Source organism: Brassica napus, chromosome C8 (genome assembly GCF_020379485.1).
Source record: "Brassica napus cultivar Da-Ae chromosome C8, Da-Ae, whole genome shotgun sequence".
Classification (NCBI taxonomy): domain Eukaryota; kingdom Viridiplantae; phylum Streptophyta; class Magnoliopsida; order Brassicales; family Brassicaceae; genus Brassica; species Brassica napus.
In genome coordinates, this window is record NC_063451.1 from 17,112,985 (window position 1) to 17,139,472 (window position 26,488).

Genomic DNA, 26,488 nt, shown 5'->3' on the forward strand with positions numbered 1-26,488 from the left:
AGGAGGTAGAAGAATCGTGATGGTGGAGGCATAAGAAGCCTCACGGCGGAGAAGGCGTGGCAAGCATATGAGTTTGTCGCTCAGCCGTAACACCGGTGGCTCTACCACCAGACTGAGTCTTCGCTTCAGCCATGGCAATCGGAGCTGGTGGAGGTGGAGGTGTCGGTGTAAAAAGCTGATGGAGTTGACGAAGTCTCATGGAGGAGAGGAAACGGCTGGATTCTTCTTTTCTTTTTTTAGGTTTAGCTTTTTTTTATTTGGTTTAGTTTAAACCAAGTTGGAATTGTGGTAGTTTGACTTTGGCTTTTAATTTCTGGTTTAATTTTGTAAACCAGAATTTATTTGTAAACCAATCTTAATTTATAAATAAAATTTATTTTATTTTTAATTATAAAACAACTTTCCGTTTAATTGTCAATTATTTTATTTTAATTATAATTATTTTTAGTTTATTATAAAAAGATATATCATAGCACGAATGTATAAATCATAATCAATTTGTAACGAAAAAATAGTGCTATATTTAAATTAATAGCAACATTCAAGTATCTATCGTATCTGGTTATTTCATAGCGTTTAAAAAATGCAATCGTAGAAGGGGTACCTATGATGGCTGCCGATGACATAGCATATGAGAAAACGCTATGAAAGCCCTATTATAGCGTTTTTCGTGAGCTAAGAATGTACATAATTCTTGTAGTGTGAGGAGCGTCAAAGCCCGATGGAATACCAGCGAAGAAATCATCGAAGTCCAGAATAGGGACCTCGCTCGTACCGCTTCCATCGCCGAAAGCAAGGTTCGGATCCCATCCTGGAAGCATGCAGTCGTCCACCGAAAACTCCAGGTCGCTGAGATCAATATCTTTCCCCTTCGAAGGGTTTGGCTCCGTCACAATCGTGGGAGCAGCGTTGGGACCTTGGTCTTCAGGTTCGGAATCACTCCTTGTTTCTCCGCCCAAAGCAGGACCAGGATGCGCAAATCTCAGCGCCTTTCGAACTCTCTTCGGCGTAAAGGAAGTCCAGAAAAAAGGACCATTCCTGAGCAGATCCCTCATCGCAATAATGTCCTCAGGAAACGGAGCAAGAGGGTTGATAAAGGGACGATCGTTCGGCAACCTCCAAAACAGTGAGATACAATTCTCCTCAACGGACGCCGCGTCTACACGGACAAAGAAGAAAAAATTCCTCCACGAGTTGAAGTTAGAAGCGAACCCCTTTACCACTGACATGAAGTTCCGAGGAACTAGCCTGTACGTATCCGTGTCCCGGATGATCTGTAATCGAAGAAGCGCTTCGAAATGATCAACGGTGAGAGAGAGACCATGCTCGTAGCTCAGGACTAGGATCCCTATGAGGTGCTGGATGCCGAGAGGGTTCAGTTGGCTTATCGCCACCCCGAAACGACCCAACACGCGGACGATGATCTCGGGGATCGGGAACCACAAACGGCAACGCACTACGAATGCCTCGTAACAAGTAAAGAAGCCCTCCGGTGGACTACTAGCGCACTCTCCTTGACGAGGAACCCTGAATTCCACCGCGTCCGAAATATGGTAGAAAGGCCGCATGACCTAGAGGAATTCACTAGTACTCCTACTCGGCGCACCTGCCTCCACCGGGCGATGGTTCATGACCGGGAATAATTTTTATTTGGGAGGCGTGATCGAACCGTAACACGCCACCCACCATGCCTCGTTCTCGGCTGGGTCTACCAAATGAGGAACGAATTCCATCTTCGGCACTCGAAGCTCTTCAGAAATGTTTGCGGGCAAGGATCCTTTCTTCGAACTCCTCTTCTTACTCGACATCTCGTGTTTTTCTTTTAAAATCAGGAAGGAAATGATAAAGAAATAAGAGAAAGAACTTTTCAAGAAAAACCTCTCTATGAGAATAAGTAAGTGTGAAGATTGTGAAGAAATTATTCTCCTTCTTATAGGCATGAGAAATTACTATTTTCTTGCAGACTTTTGGACACGAACTTCGCCCAAATACACCAATCTCGTCCAAACTCGCCATACCGCGCATTGGGACCTCGCTAGAAATCCACGCTCCCAATGAGCTGGGGGGCTAACTGTTGGGGTCGAAAACGGTTACGACGAAGTTAACGTCCAAATCCCCGAAGAAGAAAAATTCTTCGACAAATACTTTTTCGAAATAGATTCTTCTTTACGAAAAGCATTGCGGAAGAAACGCGAATCATCGGACAAGAGCTCGAGAAGGATCGTTACGCAGTGACCAAACACGTGCTCCGTTTGGTCGCTACGTAGCGACCGAGTTCGAGCCAAAACTCAGTCGCTATGTAGTGACCAAACGTCCATTCCGCTCGGTCGCTACATAGCGACCGAGCTCGAGCAGAAGCTCGCTCGAACCAAAGTTCGGTCTCTACGTAGCGACCGAGCTCTTCCAAAACGTCGATACGACATCAGTCCATGCACTCTCGTCTACCCTTCGATGCTATCTCCCGAATATCGTAGCGAACCCATCTCACGTTCCCCGCCATTTCTAAGATTATCAATCAAACTTTACCGTAAAAACCGCGGAAAGCTCACTCTTTATCGAAAGAAGCCGTAATAAACGCTTCGAGTCGAAAGACGGCCCAAAGGGACCTAAGACATGACTCGAGGCCCAACTTATGATTTCTTAACCAACAGCCCATAAACCGCATGTCGGTTTACGCTTGGTTCGCAAGGAAAGATAAATGTCAAGTTTCGGCGGATAAATACGAAATTTTGAAGATAATTACGAAGATCGGAAAAAATAGAATATCTCTATTTTTATGCTATGTCGGCTTAAGGGCAGAAGAGGAAAATCGTAAACCGAACTTGGAGCCAGTATATAAGGGGTCCTAGGCGAGAGGCATAATGAGGACTTTTTCAGAGAAAACTTAGCACTTAGAGCAATTAGGTAACTTTCCGTTTTTGTTATTTCGAGCTGTGACTCAATTAGGTTTAGCCGTCTTAGGGTTGCTAGAACTAGGAATCTCGCCGACAGCTCTCGAGCCCAGGCTTATACCTTGTTGTAAACGCTCATACGCAAATTCGGAATAAGACTTCTCTTTGCTCTCTTCTTACGATTTTTATACTTCTTCGTTGTCATTATTGTGTTCTGATTTGCTTGGCGTGTGGTATTAGCAGATATCCGGGACCTCTGGGAAATTAGGGTTTTCCTAGTTTCCTTATTTAAACGGAAATCGACAGTGTGAATTTTGGTTCCCACACTTGCAAGACTCGGAGACGATTTTGCGGGCAAGTGAAATGTTTTTAATCGGAATTTTCGGTTAAGAGTCATTTTTCTCGTAGAATGTCTTTTGAGATTATTTTATCGCGGAAATCCTCGTTACCCTCATATCCTTATAAGTAGCAACTCATCAATTACCATTCTTCAGACATCTTATTCCTTCAAACTTTTCTCTCTTCATTCTCTCAAGCAAGAATGTCTTCCTCCCAAAACGAAAAGAAGAACTCCGACGTCGAGATGGGTGAGGCCAGCCCGGTTCTACCGATTCCGGCCATTCATGAAGCCACTCCGATTTTCGTTGCTGGATTCCTTTCTTTCAAAGAGAGGCTATCCAGGCGTAATGCCGAAAAAGAAACAAATTGGACCTCTGCTGAAATGTCGGTTATCCCTTCCTCGTCTGCGTTGTCGATCTCAACCGAAGGAAACAAGTCTCTGAGCGATGCTGCACCCCTCATAGGTTCGGATACGGTACCTGTGCAAGTGCCAGAGGTCTTGGCCCAACCTTCGGGCTCTTCCACTACCCCGGTCCCGATTCCTGAGAAAGGACAAGTAATGGAGTCGATGCCTCCGCCTTTGGACAGGAAATATATCTTCTTAGGGCTTCCTGCACCTAGTGCCGCTCCGCTGCCCAAAGGTCGCAAAAGGATTGGCGCCGCAACCGAGACCGCCAAAAAGAAGAGATGTTCCAAAGGTGCGGAAGGAGAGCCTTCGGGGCCTTTACCGAAATATTGTGCCAAGGTTCATTTTCGAAAAACAAATTTTCTTGTAGGATACTTTGTTCTTCAATTATTCTGACTCTTATTTCGTTCGCAGTTCATATCGTTGATCGACGGGATGATCAGCGACTGTGGTTCGGAGGTGGAGCGTTTGACAGAGGGACTAGCAGAGTCGCGGGAGGCGTTGAAACGAATTGAGGCCACACTGAAATCTACTGAGGATGCTCACGCTGCTGAGAATTTACAGCTGGAGTTTCAGTTCAGCGGTCTCGAGCGGGATCTCGGAAAGTCGGCGAGTGCACTGTTTAGGATGAAGAAAGAGAAAAAAGCCAAGGCTTCCGAGGTCCGTTGTCTTCAGCGCCAAATCCAGAGTCAAGAGGAACCGAGGACTCGTGAGCCAGCGGGGACCGTTGTCCCGCGGGACGAGTTTCATGCTTGCCTAACGAGGATGGTTGTTATCTTTGATTCCATCATGGCAGTCCGTAAGAAGGATCTGGCCCTGGCGGGCATCGAGGGAGGTCTAGGTGAGATCCAGCTACTCAAAGGCGAAGCGGTTCTGACTCTGGACTCTGAAGAGGCCTGGCTACTGTCTCATAAGGAGGAACTGATGGCCTCCGAAGGTGACTTCGATTCGATCCTCTCTCTCCTGAAATTTGAATGCACCCTCGCGCCGTGTTTGGAAGAGACCGAAGGGCAAGGCCGTGCAGTCGAAGAAGGCGAGGGCAATGCACTCGTGAGAGGTGACAGTGAAGTGGCTAAGGGAGGTGATGTCGATGCAGTCCCAAGCTCCGATGAGGATGAGGATGAAGGCGGTGCTCCGAGGAGTGCCTAGGGTAACGATCCTTTCGGGGATTTTCTTTGTTTTGTTTTGGCCTGGTCATGAGACCGTAATTTGTATGTTCTGGGACTGGCCGTTGGTGGCTTCGAATCCCTGCCCTTGTTAGGGCTTTTTGTAAGATGCTTGGCTCAATCTATAAAACTTTTCGGTTGTTATAAATCGAGAGAACTTCTGTTTTTCGAAGTTAGAGGGCAGGGTGTGAGTTGTCGTCTCATTCCCCCCCCCCCGAATGATCACCGTATCCATTGTTTGTTGAGTACGCGAGTTTACGTGGTTTTCTGCTTTATGCGAAGGCTCATGAAAACGTACAGATTTAAGTGAAGAGACAAGTTTTGGGATCTCATAGCAGGGTGTTGATATTATGCCTTTGAGATGTCAAGATCCAGCAAGGCTGAGTTTAGGGCAAGACCTAGGTTTACTTTCGGACTGAGGCTATTCGATGACAAGTCAGCTTTCGTTTTGCCTGTTTGCGATTTTAACATGATTCGTACCGATATAAAGTCCGCGAATTGTTATCGGCTTATATGACTTGTCTTGATACGAATCGAGCTACCTCCAACGGCTGTTTGGACATGCTGACCAAAATTTTGGATTTCTTGTATAGCGCGCTATGGTATCCTTGTCGGATGTAAGAGAGCCTATCCTTTCGAGGGCGGCTGATGTCTGCTTAAGACGTTAGGGTTCGTTTGTTGTGATCAGCAACAAAGAAATGATGCCAGTTTAAAGGCATTTTACAGTTAGAGGTGTACTAAGTTTGTTTTGGAAACGAGAATGTCGTTTTTGTAGATGTCAAAAAAATTGTAACTTTAAGCGTGTAGCGACGTCTCGCATAGCCGAAAGTTGACCTTTTCTTTTGTGCCGCATTTGTTCGCGGGCTTTTTCCGAAGGATTCCTCTTTTACGAACGTTCGGGGGTTTTGTCGGACTAAGTGTGATAACTAATCGATTTTGCTTAGGCGCTTTGAGCGAGTCTTAGATTGCCACTTTAGCCGTTTGGCGAATAGCGGGATTGGTGACCGTAAGGTCGCGTTTTTTCGCAAAAAAAATCGAAAAAGGTCGAGTTTTTTTTTTTGAAAGTCGTGGGAGTATACGAGTATACGTACCCACTCCCCCCCCCCCTTTTTTAAGATGGGGGGATAGCTGAACTCGCTTGGCGAGCTGCCTACGTACCCTTTTTCGGGGATCAAGCCATCTCGTAGTTCTTAGTTCCCACATTGCGATTAGTGGTAGTATTTTTTTAAGATGCATCGCGTTCCAGGTTCTTTGGATCTTGACGTCTTGCATGTTCGCGATTTGGTACGATCCTGGTCGGACCACCTTTATGACCTTGTATGGTCCTTCCCAGTTTGCTTCCAGTTTTCCTGCGTTACGTTCGGCAGTGTTTTGGAAGACTTTGCACAGAACCAGATCACCTTCCTTGAACCTGCGGTGGCGAACGTTTGAATTGTAGTATTTCGCGGCAGCGTGCTGGTAGTTATGGATTCTTATGAGGGCTTGGTCTCGTCGCTCGTTAATGAGATCGAGTTCGTCCAGTAGAATCGCGTTGTTGAGATCTTCTCGTTCGGGGAGGAATCTTCTCCGCACTCCGGGAAATTCTACTTCCGTTGGGATCATGCATTCCGTCCCGTAAACGAGGGCGAAGGGGGTTTCTCCTGTAGCCCGTCTTGGGGTTGTACGATGTGACCAAAGAACTCCTTCGAGCTCATCTGCCCATCGTCCCTTTTTGGCTTCTAAGCGTTTTTTTAACCCGTCAAGGACAGTTTTGTTAATGGTCTCTGCCTGGCCATTACATTGTGGATGTCTAGGAGTTGTCTTGTTCAGCCGTATCTTCCACTTCTCGCAGAATGCTTCAAATCGGGTAGAGATGAACTGAGATCTGTATTCTCTTACGATTTCGTAAGGGACCCCGTGCCAGGTGATAATGTTCTTCCATACGAAGCTCTCGACTTGTACGTCTTTGATACTTGCGTAGGATTCTGCTTCTACCCACTTCGAAAAGAAATCCGTAAGGACCAAAAGGAAGCGTTTCAGTTTTGAATTGTGTAAAGGTCCGACGATATCCATGGACCATCGCATAAAGGGATACGGAGATGAAATGGACGAGAGGACCTCCGCAGGTTGATGGATGGTGGGCGCGTGCCATTGGCATTTTTCGCATTTTCGTGCGAATTTCTCGCAGTCTTTGATCATAGTTGGCCAGTAATAACCGTGGCATTTTATTTTGACTGCGAGACACCTTCCATCACTTTTCTCACTTTCTCTCCCTCAGCGCAGGTCATGAGTGGGCCGGAGAATCTCCATTTTTAGATTTCTCCCTCTACGGTTACATATCGTGCGGCTTGGGTTTTAATTTTGCGTGCCGCCCATTTCTCGGCGGGCAGCGTTCCGTCGGCTATGTAGGCTCGGATTGGCTCTAGCCATGGGCTGTCGCAACCGTATTCCGGCTGATCCATCTTTCCTTCTGGTGGATCTTTGATTTCCTCCGCATCTTCGATTTGTCCCTAAATCAGATTGGTGATCACCGGCGGTCCGATGCTCGGATGTTCAATGAATTCCACTAGGATTACCCGTTTTAGTCTTGGATCCGAGCTTGACGCGAGCGCGGCCAAGGCATCTGCCTGGGTGTTTTCCGTGCGAGGAATTCTAGTGAGGGCGAAGTGGATGAAGTCTTGGGCCAGGTCCTGGACGAGTTTTAGATATGCATCCATTCTTTCGTCCCTTGCCTCATATTCTCTGCTGTATTGATTTGTGACTAACTGAGAATCGCAGTAAGCGTGGATGTTGCAAATCTTCAGCCCATGGGCTAGTTGTAATCCTGCAATGAGTGCTTCATATTCAGCCTCGTAGTTTGATGCATGGAATTCTAACCGAAACGACTGCTGCAAGATTTCCCCGGTGGGCGACGTGAGCTGAATCCTAATTCCGGATCCTTGTTTGGACGATGATCCATCGACATGAAGAACCCAAGTTGAATCTGGTTCCGTGTTTGCCATATCCCCCGTGGGAAATTCTACTAAGAAATCCGCCAGCAACTGAGATTTTGCGCAGGTTCTTGGGCGGTACTCGACATCGTACTCGCTCAATTCGATTGCCCATTTCGCGAGCCGTCCTGACTTATTCGGACTGTGCAGAACCGTGCGCAGGGGAAAGGTGGTGAGAATCACTATGGTATGAGATTGGAAATATGGCATGAGCTTTCTCGCCGATGTTAGAACAGCGAATGCTAGTTTTTCCATCAAGGGGTACCGCGTCTCAGCGTCCAACAAGGTTTTACTTATGTAAAAGATTGGTTTTTGTTCACCGCGTTCTTCTCTGATCAAAACGCCACTTACTGCTGTTGCGGAGACCGCGATGTATAAGAATAGAGGTTCTCCCTCTACTGGTTTTGCAAGAACGGGAGGAGTGGCCAGGTAACGCTTCAGCTGTTGGAAAGCCTTTTCGCACTCTTCCGACCATTCAAACTTTTTCTTCCCTTTCAACGTGTCGTAGAAAGGCAGGCACTTGTCCGTCGAACGTGAGATGGAACGGTTCAAAGCTGCGACCCTTCCGGTTAGCCTTTGGACTTCTCGTTTTGTCTTTGGTGAGACCATTTCTATCAGTGCGTTTATCTGTTTGGGGTTGGCCTCGATCCCGCGACACGTGACCAGATAATCGAGAAACTCTCCTGATGCGACTGCGAACCTACATTTTTTCGGGTTTAGTTTCATGTTACGTAGGTTCAGCCTTGCGAAGCACTCTTCCAAGTGGGATACGTGGTCGTGATTGTCAAGGGATTTTACGAGCATGTCATCGATGTACACTTCCATAGTATTTCTAAGCTGTTCGGAGAACTTTCGATTGACAAGTCGCTGGTAAGTAGCACCCGCATTCTTGAGACCGAAAGGCACTACCTTGTAGCAATACGTTCCGCGGTCGGTGATGAATTCGGTCTTCTCGCGATCGTCGGGATTCATCATGATTTGATTGTACCCGGAGAAGACGTCCATGAATTATAAAAGTTCGTTCCCTGCTATTGCTTCGACCAGTCGGTCAATGTGCGGAAGTGGGATGCAATCTTTTGGACAGGCCTTGTTGAGATCAGTGAAGTCGACGCATACTCGCCATTTGCCGTTTTTCTTTTTGACCACGACGGGATTGGCGAGCCAATCCGGGTATCTGACTTCTGTTATTGACCCTACTTTGAGGAGTTTCTCAACTTCCTCGTTTACCGCGGTAGCACGCTCTGGTCCTAGCTTCCGTCTTTTTTGTTTTACGGGTTTGTAGGTTGGGTCAATGTTGAGTTCGTGACATGATATGCCGATGTCGATTCCTGGCATATCTTCCGTGGCCCAAGCGAACGTATTGAGGTTCTTTTTAAGACAAGCCATGAGCTCTGTTCTCAGTGGTTCGCAGAGGTTGGCTCCGATCTCGATGCATCGTTCTGGGTGGGATTCGTCGACACAGACTGAGATTACCGGTTCACAAGTTGGTTCGCGCTTCCCTTCTAGAGCTTCGACCCTCTGTGACTGCCAGAAGTCTTCCGAGTCTTATTCTGGGGCACCCTCGTCGAGAGTCAGCTTTCTTTTCTTCTTGTGGGAAGCTTCGATCGCAAAGTTCTTTCTTTTTAACTCAGCGGCGAAACATACTTGTGACATCCTGTGGTCTCCTTGAATTGTTTCGACTCCATGAGGGGTCGGAAATTTAAGGCATAGGTGGAATGTCGATGGGATCGCTCTCATGGAATTCAGCCATGGAGTTCCAATGATTACATTGTACGATGTTGGGCGATCGACGACCAAGAATTCCGTGATTTTTACGACGCTCCCAGCTTTAACCAATAGGTTGATTGAGCCGAGGGTCATAGTAGCGTCTCCTGAGAGTCCAAAAATTGGACTGGGACCTTCCGTGATGGCGCACATGTCGATTTCCATTCTCTCGAGGGTGCTTTTATAGATAATGTTGGCCGAGCATCCGGTGTCGACCAACACTCTTGCTAAGTCGATGTCCTGGATGGTCAGTTCGATGACAAGGAGATGGTTGTGAGGTTTGACCTGGTCGGTCGTTGCTCTGTCCTTGAAAGAGACGACATCGTGAGCTACTGGAGCAGACATCTTGTATCTTTAATCGTTTTTGATTTTTGAGTTAGAGAATTCGACCCCCCCCCCCTCCTTCTAACGCCAAACTGTGGGAACCAGAATTCACACCGTCGATTTTAATGAATAAGTATGGAGGAAAACCAAGAAAACCCGATTTTCCCTGAAGGTCCGGATTCTCTGCGTAATCACTTTCAGAGCGTAAAAAGATAGATAGCAAGATAAAGATCAATAGTCGCTCGGAGGCGTTTTATTAATGAAATAGTATGAATACAGAACTTCTCCGAGAGGAGTAGAGATATGCTAACTAGACAAAAGCAGAACAGAAAGGCGGCAAAACGTTCTAAGCCTTGTCTTTTTAGTCTAACCACCTAAGTTCTAAGTTCCCTAAGCTAGCAGGAGTTCTCTAAGTCTAAATTCTCGGATCCCTTTTCTTCTGCTCCAGCTCTCCTTATATAGTTGTTTTAGGTCGGTGGCCCATTTACTCCTTTGCCTTTGGGCCCAAGTTTATCTCTTTTGGGAATATTCCTTTTTTCGTCGATCTTTGTAGTTATTCTCGAATCTTGATATTTATCTTCGGAAACTTACCGTTTATCTTACTTCCGCGAGTTAGGATAAACCGTCATAACTCCCATTGGGCTCGGGTCCCTTCTAAATCGTAGATCGGACTCTAGACACGTTTAGATCCTCTCGGGCCGGTTTTAGGCCTTCGGGCTTTTCTACAATTTTAGTCGTAAAACTTTGAGAGTAACTCCGATCAAGACGAAACGAGAGGTATATAATCCAAAAGTCGGATATCACAACTATACGGAGGACACGAGAGTCGAAACGAGTCGGACTGGCCGGGATTGAATTGTCCTCACCCTAGGGCGAGGTGAACCGGGCGCGGATCATCCTCGCCCATGGGCGAGGTGACTGTGGTGCTGGTCGTCCTCGCCCATGGGCGAGGAGACCTTGGTGATGGTCGTCCTCGCCCATGACCGTGGTGCTGGTCGTCCTCGCCCATGGGCGAAGTGACCTTGGTGATGTTCATCCTCGCCCATGGGCGAGGTGACCGTTGTGCTGGTCGTCCTCGCCCATGGGCGAGGTGACCTTGTGAGAACGGTCCGGCTCTCGGGTCTTGACCTGTCTCTTTTCTTACTGATCTTTCCGGAGACCCTCGTCCATAATTATTTGTATTCTTCCGATCTTTCTTTCGAGAAGTCTTTCGTGAAGAATTTGCTAAAATGATAATATTAGCCGTTGATTTCGAGATAACCGTTTTCGACCCCAACATAGATTATTTGGATATATTTATGATCTATACATCAGAATCGAACCTACTTAGATTCAGAAGGATCCAGTTCGAAACCTACACAAAAATTTATAGTACCCGAATGGAGTCTAATCTCGAAACCCAAAAACTAATATCCGAAAAAACAACTTGTATTCGAACGGATACCCCAATACACATTCCTAACTGATTATATAAACAAAAAAAAAGTTGTTAATTGTTTTGAATTCTTGTCACAAATTGAGTAATTTTATTTAAACATTTCAAATTTTTATGGTTAACTTTCAAAAGAAATGTTGTCCAATTATCATGTCAAAGACAATTAATGAAATAGAAAAAAAGAGTAAAAAAATAATATAAAAATGTAATAGATACTTAAAATAAAAATAAGTAAGTTTTGTTTTGTACTTTGTAATAAATGTTGTCGAATTATTTAGAAATTACAATAAATGAAATGGTTAAAATTAATTAAAAATAATGAAAATCTGTAGAAAATTCGTTAAAATAGACAAATATTATTTTGTATAGAGTATATATTTCATTGAAACTATTTTCGAATTGATAAAATTAAGAAATGTGATACGTGAGTTGGCTTTAGAACCCAAGTGGCCCTTGAAGAACACTAAAAAAATGGCTGAAAGTTTCTCTTGGAGCGAATTGGAGGATTGGAACACAGTCGCTTGGAGGTCTTTTTACACGCTGCTTATAGATCATTTTAGTAAAAACTCTTATTTTTCTTTCAAAACATATATTTAGGGTTCGACCTTGGGGGTCAATTGTCAGGTTCACGGATTCGACGCCAGGCGGTGGCGAACTGCCCATCCTGTCACCCACACGGATATGGACCTATGCTTTAGGGTCCACTTGAATACCCGGAGAGAGAGTCTATCCGTGGGCTGCACCTCCCCTTGGGGATTAGTCTGGGCCTCTCCGAGGTCTGGGATACCCCCAGGTTAAACAAAAAAAAAAAAAACATATATTTAGGGTAAATAAAATCTGATGAGAATGTATTTTTGATTTCTATTTTTCACACTTTTAAATTTGAAACAAAATCTTCTTGATAAATAAATATATATTTATTTATTTTTTGTCAACTATCTATGTAGATAATGTTATATAAAGTTAGCTTGAGAGGATATTAATAATAATCAAACAATAACCACGAAAATATGTGTGAGCCGTACATACAATTAGGAAGGGACCCAAAGATCATTGTTGATATATGAATCGACATCTTTCTCACTTTATTTTGCTGTCACTATATGATTTTCTTTCAAACTTTTGTAAAATCTCCTTTATATTTAATAGAAATAACTCACGATTTTCCACCTGAATCACGTAATTTCGAATAATTTAATTCTGCAGTGATTTGATTTGATCCAACTCTGTCATGCCATTTCCTTTTTGTCTCCCACTAGCTATTTCACCCTCCAAGTTCTAAAGCATTTATAGAATAACTCAAATTTTTTTTGACTAAAAGCTTTTATATATTAAATGCAAAAAGAAAAAGAAAAATGTTACAAGCCTAATGGCTATAGTCATTCCGAGCTCAATTATTTTCTTACCGGTTAGAATAAAACCCAATAAGAAACCCATAAGAGAGAACAAAGAGAACCAATGTCAAGCCCACCAAGCGAGGCCCAGTAAGTGGAGAGACTGAAGATTCCGATTGAGACGTCGGAGGTTAGAGCCACATTTGCATGAGCCGGGAGGAGTTGATCGGAGTAGATTGGCGCATGGATAGTATCTTGTCTCTAATCTGTCGATCGAGTACGCGAAACAGAGAGTCTACCGTTCTAAATTGCTTGCAATGAAGTCGATTGTTTCTCTCATTCCAAGACTAATATATTGCAGCTTGCCAGCCGATGTAAGTGAGTCTCTTCCTTAACCTATTGCCCTGTAGTTGTTGCAGTTGCAGGATTGAGTCGTTCCAGTCCCTTTCTGATATCAGCCCACACTTTTCTGCGATGATTTGCCATAGGTCCCAAGTGTAAGGACATCGGAAGAAAAGGTGATCCCTTGATTCAGCCGCTGCATTGCAGGGAAGGCAAACCGAATCCGTCTGAAGCCCCCAGCTTAGTAAGCGATCTCTAGTCGGACAGCGGTTTAGGACAAACAACCAAGTTAGGAAACCGTGCTTCGGTATCCCAGCACTGATCCAGACAATTTTGGCCCAAGGTACCTCTTCCTCTTCCTCATTTCTCAGTTTCCTATACACATCTCCTATTGAGTATCGTTTTGTGGTGGTGTCATTCAATACCCATTCATAGTGATCATCTTCATCCACTAGCACTATCGTTGTGAGGTGTATCTGCACTTGAAGTAACTGCTCAGACCTTGCTGGTGGGAGGAGCCAATGTCCGTCGACAAAGAGTTCAGAGAGCGTTGCAGTTGCTGAGATTCCTAACCGAGAATGATGCGGGCGTGAAAGGTACTTCTCCAAAGAGCCGAATGGAGACCAATTGCCAGTCCAGAATCAGCATATTCTCCCATTGCCTATGCACATTTTGATCCACGTATACACCTCTTCTCTCATCTTGATCAGTTTGTTAGCTAGCCATGAGAACTTAGGGCCTGTCTTTACTGTCCAATAGTTGCGTAATCACCATCTAGAACTTCAGTCTTAAACCACGCTACCAAAACTGAACCCGATTGGAAGAATAATAGCCAAACTAGCTTTAGACACGAAGCTTTATTCCAAGTAGAGAGGTCCTTGATTCCTAAGCCACCATTGCTCTTGGGTTTAGTTACTGTCTCCCACGCTACTCTTGCGGCACTTGGTCCTTCTGCTTTCCCCTTCCATAGAAACAATCCGCAGAGGCTGTTGATCCTGTTGATGCATGCCTTCGGTAGGATGAACGACGAACACCAAAAGTTGTTGATTTCAGCTATTACTGTCTTGATTAGTAGTAGTCGCCCTGCAAAGCTTAAGGATTTTGCACTCCAAGAATTATGGCGGCCTTTTACCTGTTGGATCAGCACCTCACAGTTTTGTATTGAAAGCTTCTTAGAGGTTAAGGGAACTCTGAGATATCTCACTGGCAGCGAGCCATGAGGCATGCTCGTAGAGGCTTTTATCACATCAAGCTCTTGCTGAGTCAGACCAGACGCGAAGAACGAAGACTTTTGAACACTCACGGCCAAACCCGAGCGTAGCTCAAACTCACGAAGGATCTGAAGCACATTCTGAACTGATGCAAGGCTCCCATCAATGAAAATGAGTAGATCGTCAGCGAAGCAAAGATGGGTGAGCTTTGAGGATGAGCATTTGGAGTGGTAGTTGATCTTCAAGTCCTGAGCCGCTTTATTCAGCATAATAGAGAGCACATTCATGGCTATCACAAACAGATAAAGGGATAAGGAGTCTCCCTGCCTCAGACCCCTTCTTCCTTTAAAGTACCCCTGAACACTTCCATTATATCCAATCATGAAGCTAGGTGAGCAAATACACGCTTTAAGCCTTTTCAGCAACACCTCAGGAAGTTGTAGCCCCTCTAGGCAGTTGAACAGAAACTCCCATGAGAGTGTGTCGAAAACCTTTGCAATGTCGACCTTGATGGTGATGTGCTTCGGTCCTTGTCTTTTATGGTATCCATGCACTAATTCTGCCGCAAGGACCGTGTTCTCCACCAATAACCTGTCTTTCACAAACGCAGTCTGGTTAGGCACAATTAGAGAAGGCAGTATAGGTTTTAACCGTTTCACTAGAAGCCTTGAGATCATTTTATAGACTGTATTGAGGCAAGAAATGGGGCGAAAGTCAGAGATAGCTGAAGCTCCCGGTCTCTTGGGGATCAGAGCAAGGATGGTTGAGTTAATAGAAGTCGGGAGGAACGAGGTATAAAAGAAGTGAATGATAGACTGAGCCACCTCATCCCCTAGAAGCGACCATGATGCTTTGAAAAACCCTGAAGTTAGCCCATCAGGCCCTGGCGCTTTGTTAGATTCAGCCGAAACATCATCTTTGAGATTTCCTCAGCAGTTGGTATCGATACCAAAGAAGGTAGAAGATTGCTTGGGCATCGGTAGCCTATAGTTGCGTGGAACCAGTCTGGCGTAGATTGTACGGGAGGAGGCGTCAGTGCAGTAGGCCCTAGAATGGCTTTGAAGTGATTAACAACAATGTAGCCTGTTGCAGGCTGGGATTCAGACTACACGGATGGCTTGACTGAGGTTCAAGAGCTCAGACTGGACAGGATGAACGAATGGCCTCGGGAGCGGCTAGACGGACTCGATGGAGAGGGAGATGGCCGATCTGGTTCCTGAAACGAAAGAGAGTTATTTCTATGAGTTTTTATGAATCAAAATGATAACAGAAGAAAACTAAATGATGAATGAAGAACAGAAGCAAATATGTCTTTTTATGGGTTTTTATATTAAATGGAAAATCTAGAACTATATGATGCAACTGAAACAAAACTAGAGAAGGATAGAAATATGGAGGATGAATCCTTGTTGCTGGATGTGTATCTCTCTCAACAAGAACAGTGGATGGCGGTGGATAGCTATGGGATTTGGCTTGCTGGATGTATATCTCTCTCAAGGCAAATCGATGGATGGAATGGAGGTGAGAATCGCCACAAGCTTGGTGGTTGAAGCTTGATAAGACTCGGCTGCTCTCTCTTTTTTCTCACAGAAAAAGACTTAGGGTTTTCGGTTTGCAAAGGCAAAATTATTCATAAAAGACTTGAGGCCAAAAATCGCCAACTACAAGGAGTTATATAGGGTTTATCCCTTATGAGACTCAAAGATAAAAAAAAGGCCTTAAACAAGATGGCCGAAAATTAAGGCTGAAACAATAGCCCAAAGTCTTAACCAAATAAATTAAAATAAATTAAAATAAACCAGACATCTGGTTGTCGGTTTGAGAAGTCCGGATTAGAATTCATAGTATGCTTGCATGTTGCCTCGTTAAAACCTTTCGGGAAAACCCAGTGGGACAAAACCCGATAAGGAAAAAGAGTACAACAGCATACTACTCCTTCTGAAGGCGGCTATATCTCTGAACCGGAAGCAAGTTGGTTGGATGGATTGAGGATGAAGGTGGAAATGGTCAAGCCGGCTTCATTCTGGTCAATGAAAAGAGAACTGACTTGAATGAATGGAGTCTGGAACTTCCAATGGTTCGCTGGTGTCTTCAAGCTTTAAGTCGGCCAACTCCTGGATCAATAGTTGCTTGAATCCGGTTTATTCCTGTGCAAGCAACTCCTGGACAGCTTTGGCAAATCCAGCTCTTATAACCCTTGAACCGGACCTTGTGGTAGGACCTTTGCGAATGATGGGAACCTCGGTTATGGGGACTGCAACATCCCCTCCCTCTTGAACAGGTTCTGTCCTCAGAACATCTCCGTCATCTGCAATATAAGGAGACAGATCAGACACATTGAACGTTCGGGAAACCTGGAACTTACCTGGCAGCTCTAGTCGGTAGGCATTGTCATTGATTCGGTCGAGCACTCGGAATGGTCCGTCCCCCCGTGGGGATAGTTTGCTCTTCCTCTCTTCCGGGAACCTCTCTGGCCTCATATGGAGCCACACCCAGTCGCCTGGTTGGAAGATAACTTTGGTGCGCCCCTTGTTGAGCTTGATCCGGTTCCGTTCAGCCTTCTTCTCCAAAGTCTCCTTGACTTTCCGGTGCAAGTTCTTCACAAACTCAGCCTTTTTGTCACCACTCTAGCTAACTTGCATGGCTGGGGGCAGTGCGGATAGGTCCATCGGAGTCTCTGGTCTAAAGCCATACACGATCTCAAAAGGGGAGAGGTTAGTAATAGAGTGCCTTGCATGGTTATAAGCAAACTCAATGAAAGGCAAACAACTCAACCAATTTCTAAGATTCTTACCCACCGTAGCCCTCAACAACTGAGAGAGTGTACGGTTTACTACCTCGGTCTGACCATCAGTCTGTGGGTGGCAAGTGGTAGAGAAAAGGAGCTTGGTTCCAAGCTTTTTCCACAAGGTCCTCCAGAAGTGGCTGAGGAATTTTGTGTCTCGGTCGGACACAATGGTACGAGGCACTCCATGTAAGCGCACCACTTCTTTGAAGAAGAGATCGGCGGTTTGGCTTGCATCATTGGTCTTGGAACACGGAATGAAATGTTCCATCTTGGAGAACCTGTCCACTACAACAAAAATAGAATCCTTGTGTTCTATCTTGGGCAAGCCCAGCACAAAGTCCGTAGACAGATCGACCCATGGTGTAATAGGAATAGGTAAAGGCATGTGTAAACCATAAGGATGCGACCTGGATTTGGTTTTGAGACAGACAATGTACTTGGCGCAAAGGCTCTCGACGTAGCGCCTCATCCGGGGCCAATAGAAGTGGTCGGACAGGACGCTCAGGGTTTTGTCTCGACCAAAATGCCCCATCAACCCGCCCCCATGAGCTTCTCGGGTCAGTAAGTCTCGCATGGAACCATGAGGAATGCACAGGCGTTTTTCCTTGAAAAGAAACCCGTCCTGCTGATAGAATGGACCCATTGCTCCCTTAGCCGTGTTACTGTAAAGCTCAGAAAAATCAGGGTCAGTTTCATAAGACATTTTAAGTTGTTCAAAACCCAAGATCTTAGCCTCCATGGTGGTAATGAGGGTGTGGCGCCGGGATAGAGCATCTGCCACTACGTTGTCCTTTCCTTTCTTGTACTTGATCACATAGGGAAAAGTCTCCACGAATTCCAACCACCTAGCATGCCTCTTCTTGAGTGTGGTCTGGCCCCTCAAATGCTTAAGAGTCTCATGATCTGTATGAATAATAAACTCTTTAGACAGAAGATAATGTTGCCAAGTTTCAAGTGACCTTACTAGAGCATATAGCTCTTTATCATAGGTGGGATAATTGAGGGTGGCTCCACTCAATTTCTCACTGAAGAAAGCCACTGGCCGGCCTCCTTGGGTCAGTACGGCTCCTATCCCTGTCCCTGAAGCATCACACTCAATCTCAAAAGGTTTATCAAAGTTAGGAAGAGTTAGAACCGGTGCATGTGTCAAACTATATTTAAGCCTGTTGAAAGACTCCTCTTGGGCAGGGCCCCAAGCAAAGGTTACATTCTTCTTGATCACGGAGGTCATTGGGGCGGCAATGGTACTGAAATCCTTCACAAATCGTCGATAAAAACTGGCCAGTCCATGGAAGCTGCGGATATGTCCGATCGTGGTCGGGGTCGGCCAGTCTTGTATTGCCTTGATCTTCTCCTCATCAACCTTCAGTCCCTGTGAACTCACAACAAAGCCTAAAAATACTAACTGATCAGTGCAGAATACACATTTCTTAAGGTTAGCATAAAGGCCTTCTTGCGTTAAGGCTTTCAAAACCTGTTCAAGGTGTCCCATGTGCTCAGTTAAAGACCTGCTGTAAATCAAGATATCATCAAAGTATACAACCACGAATTTACCAATGTAAGGTCGGAGGACCTCATTCATGAGTCTCATGAAGGTGCTAGGGGCGTTGGTAAGGCCAAACGGCATCACCAGCCACTCGTATAGACCTTGCTTGGTCTTGAAGGCGGTTTTCCACTCATCTCCTTCCTTTATGCGGACTTGATGGTATCCACTCCTGAGATCAATCTTAGAAAACACAACAGACCCACTCAGTTCATCCAACATATCATCTAATCTAGGTATAGGGTACCGATATTTGATGGTTATGTTGTTGATGGCTCGGCAGTCCACACACATGCGCCACGTCCCATCCTTCTTAGGCACTAGTAGGACCGGGACCGCACAGGGACTAAGGCTCTCGCGGATGTAGCCTTTGTCCATGAGATCTTGGACCTGCCGTTCCAGCTCCTTAGCTTCCTCAGGGTTGACACGGTAAGCGGCTCGGTTTGGTAGTGGCGCGCCGGGTACAAGATCGATCTGATGTTATATGCCACGGACAGGGGGTAAACCGGCCAGAATCTCATCAGGGAAGACATCCTTGTAACGTCCCACGAGGTCTTGTAATACGTCTGGTACTTCAGGAGCTTCTAAACCTGCAAAACAACCTTCCTTAAAGATCATTAGTAGCACCTGTGTCTCATGTTGTAATGATTTAAGCACTTGTTCGGAAGTCATGTAAAGGTTAGTGTTACTTACCTGGCCTGACTGCGTCATTGCCTTCTGCATATCATGAACTTCTCGAGGGCTGAGAGGTGCTAGGCTGTGCTTCTTGTTGTTGTGGACGAAACTGTAGATGTTGGTGCAGCCATGATGAAGCGTCTCCTTGTCAAACTGCCACGGCCTTCCTAGAAGTATATGGCCGGCTTGCATGGGCACAACATCACACTTGACCTGGTCTTGGTACTTGCCAATACTGAAGGACACAACAACTTTTTCGGCAATCTTGAGCTCAGTCTCATCATTGAGCCATTTGAGACGGTATGGTCGAGGATGGGCAGTTTTGACCAACCTTAGCTTATCAACAAGTTACTTGCTAGCCACGTTAGTACAAGATCCGCCATCTATGATCAAACTACATACCTTGTGATCAACACTACATCTGGTGTGGAAGATGTTCTCCCGCTGGATGGTCTCTGGGTCAAAGAGGGTGCTAAGAGCCCTCCGGATCACTAGCAGCTCGCCTGTCTCTGGGTAATCGGTTACTTCCTCATCAGAGATCACTGCTGCGGCCTCTGCCTCATCTTAGGATTCATACTCGCCATCCGCCTTTAGGACCATCACTCGTTTGTTTGGACAATCCCGAGCGTAGTGGCCCTTGCCCTGACACTTATAACAAATGATGTCACGAGTACGCAAAGTTTGGGCTTGAGTCTTACCCTGCTCCGGCTTAGATGCATTAGACGATTCAGCCTGGTTTGTCTTGAATCGGCTCTCAATCTCAATCGTCTTGCCCTTGTCGCCTTGCTTTGAACTCGGTTGAGTCCAAGCAGGTTTGCTGCGGCTGGTACTGGCCGTCTTGCGCTTGATGTGCTGCTCGGCTTGCGTAGCAAAGTGCAATAGATCGTTGAAGTCTTCATATTGTTGTCTCTCCACCTTGCGGGCAATGCGGTCTTGCAGCCCTTCCAGGAATTGAGACATCATTGTCTCCTCGGGCTCGTCGGTCTCAAGCTTATTCCTGAGTGCCTCGAACTCCTCAAAGTACTCCTCCACAGTCTTAGTTCCCTGCGTAAGTTTACGAAAACGTTTTAGCACATCACGCTGGTAGTAAGATGGAATGTACCTCGCGCGAAGCTTGGTTCGCATCTCGGTCCAATTACGCGCTCTCCACACTGGCCCGGACTTAGCAACGTCTCGATCCCACCACGAAAGAGCATTGTCCGTCAGCTGGGCTGCTGCTAGGGCAACCTTCTTGGCCTCACTATATTGGTAATAGTCGAAGATGTACTCCATGCGCTTCTCCCACACGATGTAGGCATCCGGATCAACCTTGCCGGCAAACGTCGGGGGGTGAAGCTTAAGCGCCTTGCCTCACCAGGGCTCTTCCTCCTCTCGGTCTCGACCTCCTCTATGGTCGCGGCCTCCTCCTACTTGGGCCTGGGGTCCTCGCGCGTTCCTCCTACCTCCCCGGTTCGGCCTTTCCTCGTCCTAACTGCGCGTATCATCGGTACTGTCCGCGTCCGAGTCAGTGTCATGCGGGTCCGGCTGATGCCTTCCTGGTGGTCGAGGTCCGTTGGGCCTGCCTCCCTGCCGTAGCTGAGCAAGCTCGGCGGTGATAGCCTTAAGGCTCGCCCTCAGCTCTTCATTGTCAGCTAGGAGCTGAGCGTTTATGGCCGCTTGGTCTTGACCTACATATCCCATAGTTCTCTGAAAAGATACTCAAAGAAAGATTAGAAGGCAGAGGGGGGGGGGGGGGGGGGGGGGGGGGGGGTTAAGTAGTTGCTTGGGTCGGATACTTTGAGTATTGACCAAGACTAAGAGTGAATGCAAAAAGTTAAGACAAAATCGAATCAAGTTTAAAAAAGGAAAGAGGGAATATATTTTTTTTATTTTCGAAAACTTGGAAAGAAAGTAAAACTTCTTTAATTAAATTTTTTTTTTTAAATGCAAGAATTGAAAACTTGGAGAACAATCCGAAAACTTGAAGAATAAGGAAAGTAAATATATTTTTGTTTTTAATGCAAAATCGAAAACTTGGAGAACAATCCGAAAATTCAAAAAAAATAAGAAAAGTAAATTGTGACGGCTAGGGTTCAGAAGAACTGAGTTTCGCAGGAAACTTCAGCTCTGATACCAAATGTTGCAGGCTGGGATTCAGACTACACGGATGGCTTGACTGAGGTTCAAGAGCTCGGACTGGACAGGACGAACGAATGGCCTCGGGAGCGGCTAGACGGACGCGATGGAGAGGGAGATGGCCGATCTGGTTCCTGAAACGAAAGAGAGTTATTTCTATGAGTTTTTATGAATCAAAATGATAACAGAAGAAAACTAAATGATGAATGAAGAACAGAAGCAAATATGTCTTTTTATGGGTTTTTATATTAAATGGAAAATCTAGAACTATATGATGCAACTGAAACAAAACTAGAGAAGGATAGAAATATGGAGGATGAATCCTTGTTGTTGGATGTGTATCTCTCTCAACAAGAACAGTGGATGGCGGTGGATAGCTATGGGATTTGGCTTGCTGGATGTATATCTCTCTCAAGGCAAATCGATGGATGGAATGGAGGTGAAGAATCGCCACAAGCTTGGTGGTTGAAGCTTGATAAGACTCGGCTGCTCTCTCTTGTTTCTCACAGAAAAAAACTTAGGGTTTTCGGTTTGCAAAGGCAAAATTATTCATAAAAGACTTGAGGCCAAAAATCGCCAACTACAAGGAGTTATATAGGGTTTATCCCTTATGAGACTCAAAGATTAAAAAAAGGCCTTAAACAAGCTGGCCGAAAATTAAGGCTGAAACAATAGCCCAAAGTCTTAACCAAATAAATTAAAATAAATTAAAATAAACCAGACATCTGGTTGTCGGTTTGAGAAGTCCGGATCAGAATTCATAGTATGCTTGCATGTTGCCTCGTTAAAACCTTTCGGGAAAACCCTGTGGGACAAAACCCGATAAGGAAAAAGAGTACAACAGCATACTACTCCTTCTGAAGGCGGCTATATCTCTGAACCGGAAGCAAGTTGGTTGGATGGATTGAGGATGAAGGTGGAAATGGTCAAGCCGGCTTCATTCTGGTCAATGGAAGAGAACTGACTTGAATGAATGGAGTCTGGAACCTCCAATGGTTCGCTGGTGTCTTCAAGCTTTAAGTCGGCCAACTCCTGGATCAATAGTTGCTTGAATCCGGTTTGTTCCTGTGCAAGCAACTCCTGGACAGCTTTGGCAAATCCAGCTCTTATAACCCTTGAACCGGACCTTGTGGTAGGACCTTTGCGGATGATGGGAACCTCAGTTGTGTGGACTGCAACATAGCCCATAGCTATGGGGTCAGAGATGAACTCCCCCGAAGATAGCTGGAAGGATCTTATGGAGTTGTAGCTCATTCTGGTTTAGAAAATCCTGAAAAAAATAGGTTGTGTTTTGATCTCCTTCATGAAGCCAGTTCACTCGTGATTTTTGCCTGAAATAGCTCTCCTCTATAGTTTGAATGAACAACCATCGCTGCAAAAGATCTCGTTCCTCGTGGAATAAGTCTTCTGTTGGCGTTTCCAATGCAGGTACCTGCACAGCTTGTAGCAAACTATTAGCCTCACAAACCCTCATTTGGATGTTTGAGAAGTTTTCTCTGTTTAAGTTCTTTAGTACTCTCTTTAGACTTTTTAGTTTTCAACACAGGTTTATCAATTTAACCGCCATGCTTCCGGCCTCATTCCACGCTTCAGTAACCAGCTGGTAGAATTGCGGATGTTTAGTGAGGTAGTTGTAGAAACGGAAAGGCTTGGTTCCAGAAACAGGGAGCTGGTGGTATAGGTCAGTAAGACAGGGCGTGTGGTCAGAGGTTAGGGAGGGGAGGAAATAGCTAGTGCTGTTGGGGTAGTAGGCTATGAACTGAGAGTTAACAAGTTGCCTATCAAGCTTCTTTGCAATTGGCATCTCAGGCTGGTGATTTGACCATGTATACTGAGGTCCTTGAAAACGAAGGTCGTGCACACCAATTTGACGTATGCAATCAATGAACTCAGTCATCTGCGGAGTGACAGTGTTTACCTCACGAAGAGAGTGTTCAGAGTGATGAGTTATTTCATTAAAATCTCCTCCTAGCATCCAAGGGGAGAGATGGAGAGATAAAGCTTGATAGACATTCAGGAGCTCCACCCACATATCACATCTCTCAGTTCTAGTGTTGCCTGCATACACTGCAATATAGATGAATGGTCTGTTTCCAGGGATAGCTACTTCACAGGTAAGGGTTTGTCTAGTCTGATGCAGCAGGTTAACAGTAGATGGGTGCTGCCATATGATGATGAGTCTCCCATCAGGATCAGAGGTGTGATTTGAAGCAAAACTCCAGCTGCAACATAGTTTAGACATCAAAAGGTTCAGGTTTTGTTCTTTGATATGGGTTTCAATAAGGGCACCAAAAATGGGCTTTTGAAAATTAAGCCATTAACAAAAAGGGGTATGCTTATCCGGGTCATTTAGGCCTCGGACATTCCAAAAAAAAAGAGTTTTGCACTCATAGTGACAAAAGAGGCTCTCCCGAAGGTGGGACAGCATACTCATCCGACAAGGTAGAAAAGGAGTTTGAGGTTAAAATAGATTCTAAGGTCACAGGAGAGGGGGTAACAAAAGAGGAGGAAGGATCAGTGAGAGTGAGATTTATGGAGGGGTAAGAAAGGATGAGGGGGTTTGAACGGGATCTCTTTAGGGTAGGCTGTTTGAGTGGTTCATGGGGGTAGTCAAAGGAAGGGTTTTTGTGTGATGCTAGGGTGGGCAGAGCTAGAGAAAAAGGGAAGGGTGGTGGGAGATTGATAGGGGGCAGTGATTGGGCAATGGGAGGAACTAGAAGGGTGAGAGAGGGCAATTGTGTGTTGATGATGGTAGCTGGAAGAGAGGGTAGTGTTTTATGTGGAGCGTTAGAGACTTGTGTTTCAGCAGTACCAGATGTCTCACCAACAGCTTTAGAACCATCGGCAGACGAAGCTCGCTTAGCTCTGTAGAACGATGCTTGCTTCGTGGGAGTTCTAGACTGCCTTACTTCTTTTGGTTTGTCTGTCTTTGTAGGAGTACCACTTTTTGTTCACTTCTTTTGTCTGATTATTAGTTTTTTCTTTGCTTGCAGGAGGAGGAGGCTTTGTCAAAGGGATGTGCAAGCAATTTTTGACGATGTGGCCCAGTTCCTTGCAGTGGCTACAAGTAGGAGGAAGCCATGGGTATGTGACCAGTACTTCAACCACTTCACCAGACTGCCTAGTAAACTCCACAATGCTAGGAAGAGGCTTCGTCAAATCTACCTCTACTTTCACGTGAGATAAGGTGAGGCTCACTAGATTCTTAGTGAAATCATTGGTCTCCTTAGGCTCTCCTACAAGACCAGCAACTAAGCTTAGTCCATATGTGTGTCTCAGGTCTAAAGGAACTCCGTGGAGATGGGCCCATATCTGGATGGACTGGAGCGAAGGCGACTGATCAGAATGGGCAGATGTCCACTGAGCCGTGTGAAACATGGAGTCTCCAACGTACCAGATCCCTTTTCGAGGATCTTTTGCTTCAGGTAGTCACTTGTGATCCTTACAAGAACTGACCTTGTGATGGGGTTATTATGGATTTCTAGGCGCTTTCCCTTACCCCACATATGATTGAGCACACTTTTGATGTGGCTATAGGGAGGAGGCCTTCCTTTGAAGTAGCACACAATGAAGTCTTTGTGAAGATCAGCCCCTTTTTGGAAAACCTCATCAGGGATAAGAACTCGAAGCCTTCTTGTTTCAGAGAATTGGAGGGGAGCTAGCCTTTTCAGCGTCTTATCCTCTGATATTCGAATCTTCTCAACGAAAGTTGGGTTAGACGTAGTGAAAGGGTTAGGGATTTGGTTAGGATTAGGGTTAGGGTTTTGGTAGCTTGGTTGAAAAGGGGTTGGGGCTTGTTCAGAGATTGGATGAGGTGATTGTTGAAGCTTGTTAGTTGCTGGAGGTGGAAGAATAGGAGCAGAGTTAGCAAATAGGTTTTCAGTTGATTTTTGTAGTGAGGTGGAGGAGGTTGGCTTTAAGGGAGCAAGAGGAGAAGAGGAGGCACGGTTTGTGTGAAGAGCAGAAGAGAATTTAGGCTTGAGAATGGTGTAGTTTTCAGTTGAGACTTTATCAGCAACAGTACTTTCAGATCCAGCTACATTTGACATAGTAGAAATTTCAGTGGGATCAAGCACCACTGCAGTTTTGTCTACCATAACCATTTCAGTATCTGGAGGAGACGAAACTGTTACCCGAGGAACAATAGCAGCAGTTGGAAGAGGAGAATAGCGAGAGGATTGGGGAGTGACAGAGATAGAAGGAGAATGGCGAGAGGATTGGGGAGTGATAGAGATAGAAGGAGACAGAGGAAGGTATTGGGCAAGGTCTGGGGGATCTGCAGGGAGAGGGGGGACGGAATTCCGATCATCACCAGTGGTGAGAGGCGGTGGAAAGAGGGCGGAAGCACGGTGGTTACGAGACCAAGGGTTTGACATTGGAATCTGTGTCAGAGAAAGTTTGACTTTTTTTTTAGAATAACTCAAATTGAATTTGTATATCGAGAAAATAAGCAAATAAGATTGTCTAATTTCTCTTGGTTCCAACACCACCTACTAGGTTGAAAGTTTCATTTTTAATGGTAAATCAGTTTGTCAACTCGAAGACAAAAGAATGGAATGTTGAATATCACTTTTTATAAGAGGATTTGTTATCTGGTAAACGTCACAAAAGGATGGGTTACATTAGCCTTATATGAACTATGGACAATATAGTTATTAACACTTAAAGAAATTAGTGAATAACACGTAATTTATTTTAGGGACTAAAGAACATGTCACTACTACTATTTAAATGCATTTCTCAACAAATAAAAAATTTGAGAAACTTCGCAAATAAAAATTATAAGAAGGAAAAAAGTAATAAAAAGGGAAATAAATCATTTTTCGGATGAGAAAAACTTTACCAAATTTCGGGAAACTCATTAATAATTATCAGTTTTCATGGTCAATATTCTAAAATTATTTTAAAATTGCTTAGAAATTAACTTCTAAACTATGCTTAATTCCCTCAAATTTGATATATCCAGTTAATTTTAAATTTCTTTTATAATACTATCGGTTGAGAAATTTATTTCAATTGAGCAATAAATGTCTAATTATAAAAAGCTTTCTCTTTCTTTTAAAGAATAATAAAAGCCTTTCCTTTCTTTTAAAGAATAATAAAAGCTTCTAGACCAAATACACAGATGTTGCAAGCCTAATCCCAATATAAAAGTTTGACGAATCTCTAACATATCATAAGGCAAG

At 45.0% G+C, this 26,488-nt stretch overlaps 2 protein-coding genes across 2 annotated transcripts; both read right to left on the reverse strand.

Annotated features, from left to right (window-relative positions):
- Positions 1-8,779: 8,779 nt before the first annotated feature.
- Positions 8,780-9,880, reverse strand: LOC125591876. The gene is made up of 2 exons (XM_048766774.1): positions 9,416-9,880; positions 8,780-9,295 (listed from the first exon to the last, which is right to left on the reverse strand). The coding sequence occupies exons 1-2, from the start codon at positions 9,878-9,880 to the stop codon at positions 8,780-8,782; spliced, it is 981 nt and encodes a 326-aa protein (XP_048622731.1).
- Positions 9,881-12,975: 3,095 nt separating this feature from the next.
- LOC125591877 lies at positions 12,976-13,628 on the reverse strand. Its single transcript, XM_048766775.1, has 2 exons — positions 13,595-13,628; positions 12,976-13,538 (listed from the first exon to the last, which is right to left on the reverse strand). The coding sequence occupies exons 1-2, from the start codon at positions 13,626-13,628 to the stop codon at positions 12,976-12,978; spliced, it is 597 nt and encodes a 198-aa protein (XP_048622732.1).
- Between the last annotated feature and the right edge of the window lie 12,860 nt (positions 13,629-26,488).